The sequence below is a fragment of the Prunus dulcis genome, unplaced genomic scaffold (assembly GCF_902201215.1).
Source record: "Prunus dulcis unplaced genomic scaffold, ALMONDv2, whole genome shotgun sequence".
NCBI lineage: Eukaryota > Viridiplantae > Streptophyta > Magnoliopsida > Rosales > Rosaceae > Prunus > Prunus dulcis.
In genome coordinates this window covers 16,892-19,383 of record NW_023010197.1, presented here as the reverse complement: position 1 = coordinate 19,383, position 2,492 = coordinate 16,892, and the positions used below count along the sequence as shown (strand labels likewise).

The following is a 2,492-nucleotide window of genomic DNA, read 5'->3' as shown; positions in this document are numbered from 1 at the left end:
TCGGAAATAGATTTTCAAAACAACCATACAAATTCATTTCCAACAATAAATGTGGTCGCAAATATTTGCGCACCTGTTGGAAATAATTTTTTATCAAGATCTTTTGTTCTTGCCATACTATTTTTTCGACCAATGACTATTTGTCGAAAAAAGTATTTCCGACCCTAGATTACTATTTGTGATAAATATAATTTGTTGGAATTGTGCTTTTTCGACATGGAAGTTTGTTGAAAAAATGTTTTTCCAACTACATTTATAAGCATTAAACGTACAAATATTTTGTCAAAAAATCTAAATAATATTTCAATTGAAAAATTGTTGTTCGAAGAATAGTATATATCATCATTAACAAAAGACAAATGTAATAAATTACAAATATTCATTACAATCCTAAGCTATGTCCTATATCACTAGTCCCAAAGTCTACTTCCAATCGAACATTAAAGAGTTCGAATGCATGCTTCATAGCTTCCTTTGAATCTTCGCTAATGATGGGCTGCTGCTATTTCCCATTAACAATAACATTGTTTGTTTATCCTGCCAAAACAAGAACAGAGCTAGTTCTGTTTCCAAAACAAAGTTTTAGTCCATGTGTAAAATCAAATATATCAAGTAAGAAGACAATACATGACAGACAGTAATGAAATAAGAACATAAAAATAGATACACACACGGTAGGTGCCTAGGCGAACCTCCTTTGCAGATACAAAATCCTGAAGAGACACCCTTCCAGATAGAATCTGCTTCCATTGATGCTGTAAGTATGCTCTAACCTGTGTAAAAAACAAAGGTGATCATCTAACCGTGGAAATCAAGTCAACCACCAGTAAAAGCTATTTTAAGGAAAAAAAAAACTCAGGGCAAATACAAGATATCCATGAAACTAAAGAGGTAACATGGGAACATGGATTGACCCACAGGCAATTGACATAAATAGACCACATACAACAGTCTAAACTCATGATAAGTCATTATGCCTAATCAAACACACAGTAATGAAAAAGAACAAATCAGAAGAATTTACTGTATCCTATTGTTACCTTATAGGATGACCATGTATAATTTGACTGATGCAAGGAACTCATCAGATGGATCCCAGCACACAGAAAGGATAGGCTTGGTATGTCCCTGCATTTCAAAACCCGCATTCCAAGTAATAAGTTTGAGAAAATATATGGTTAGGATACCATAAGGAAATAGTTCAAGAATTTGTAGAGGAACATCAAACTCGCATTATATCAGTACCTAATACAATAGAAATACATACTATAAGAAATTTTCTGAAGTACTTAATTTGAAGCCCTATTTTAGGTATTGCCCTTTCGACAGTACATTACAAACCCAAATATTTTAGCCATTAAAGCAGAGCAACTGAAAATAAAACATGAAATAAAGAACCAAGACCATTAACAATCAATCCAAGTATGCATAGAATAAATAATTGTCAAGGCAAAGATCTTAATAAATCTGGAATACCAGAAAGGCTCAGTGAAGTATACCTCATCATAGTTGATGCTTCATGACAGAACCTGCACAACCAAATCGCCGCAAGTAAAATGCACAATTGACAAATATGCATTTTCTCTGCTACCCAAATGAAATCTGAAACAAAAAATGACAAATTAACAATAGGAAAGACCACATGCCTTGAAAATTGAAAGATATTTACGAAATACCAAAAACCCATATGATAAAAAAAAACAGAGACATGAAAAAGAGAACTGAAATCTAACTAATTGAGACAGAGGACAGAGAGACAGAGCGGGTGAGATCGTGAGAGAGACGGAGAGGGTGAGATCGTGAGAGAGAGACAGAGACGGTCAGAGGCAAACGAAGATGGATGAGATGAGAGAGAGACGCAGAGGGAGAGACAATGACTTAGTGAGAGAGGGGGATGAGAGAGAGACGCATAGGGAGAGTGAGTGTTGGAGGCGGCTGCTAGGTTTCTGAAATTGCCCATTTTTCACTTTTGCTGGTGAAGAAGGGGGAAATTTGAGTTTTGGCTAGAGTTATTTGGCGGTCAATGAAAAATGAAAGAGCTCTTCCCCACACCAATTCCCAAATAAATAAAAAAGAGTTTAAGTCAAATATCCAAAAATATATATATAATAAATTAATTAAAAATCAGAAAAATATACTGAAAATTCATAGTAACTCCTTGTGATATTCTCTTCTATTTAAAGCTCCAAAATTATTTTAAAAAAAATTCTTCATCTTGCGTTTTTAGTCCAAAACCTACTCTCACCTTCTCCAAGTAAGTTTTTGTGAAAAAAAGTGCATAGAAAAAACAGACTTGGGCAGAAATTGGCAAAAAACAATTAGGGAAAATAAGTAAAAGGATAGGTGCCGCATGTAAGAAGCTGCCACTTGTCCATCAATTCAATTTAATATAAATTTTATATGATTTAACTCCTAAAAATCATAATGAATACATTATATGATTTAACTCCTACGAAGTCCTAGTGACATTCTTTTCGTCCCAAAGCTTCAAA

General features: G+C 33.9%; 1 protein-coding gene across 2 annotated transcripts; it reads right to left on the bottom strand.

Annotated features, from left to right (window-relative positions):
- Positions 1-307: 307 nt before the first annotated feature.
- Positions 308-1,211, bottom strand: LOC117613179 (DNA polymerase zeta catalytic subunit-like). Of its 2 annotated transcripts, none has more exons than XR_004583675.1 (3): positions 1,041-1,211; positions 672-773; positions 308-563 (listed from the first exon to the last, which is right to left on the bottom strand). XR_004583675.1 is itself a non-coding variant. In XM_034341817.1 (3 exons), exons 1-3 carry the CDS (start codon positions 1,146-1,148, stop codon positions 463-465), a joined length of 264 nt encoding a protein of 87 aa, XP_034197708.1. In that variant the 5' UTR covers positions 1,149-1,211; the 3' UTR covers positions 308-462. The 2 variants fall into 2 exon arrangements, 1 of the variants encoding a protein (XP_034197708.1); XM_034341817.1 differs by having other exon boundaries at positions 308-537; positions 693-773.
- Between the last annotated feature and the right edge of the window lie 1,281 nt (positions 1,212-2,492).

Excerpts from the sequence above, each read along its gene's own strand:
- LOC117613179 (XM_034341817.1), bottom strand. The coding sequence starts at position 1,148 with ATGCGGGTTTTGAAATGCAGGGACATACCAAGCCTATCCTTTCTGTGT. Across the intron at positions 774-1,040 it reads ATACATGGTCATCCTATAAG|GTTAGAGCATACTTACAGCA; the intron begins GTAACAATAGGA and ends TTTTTTACACAG. Across the intron at positions 538-692 it reads ATTTTGTATCTGCAAAGGAG|GATAAACAAACAATGTTATT; the intron begins GTTCGCCTAGGC and ends TTGTTTTGGCAG.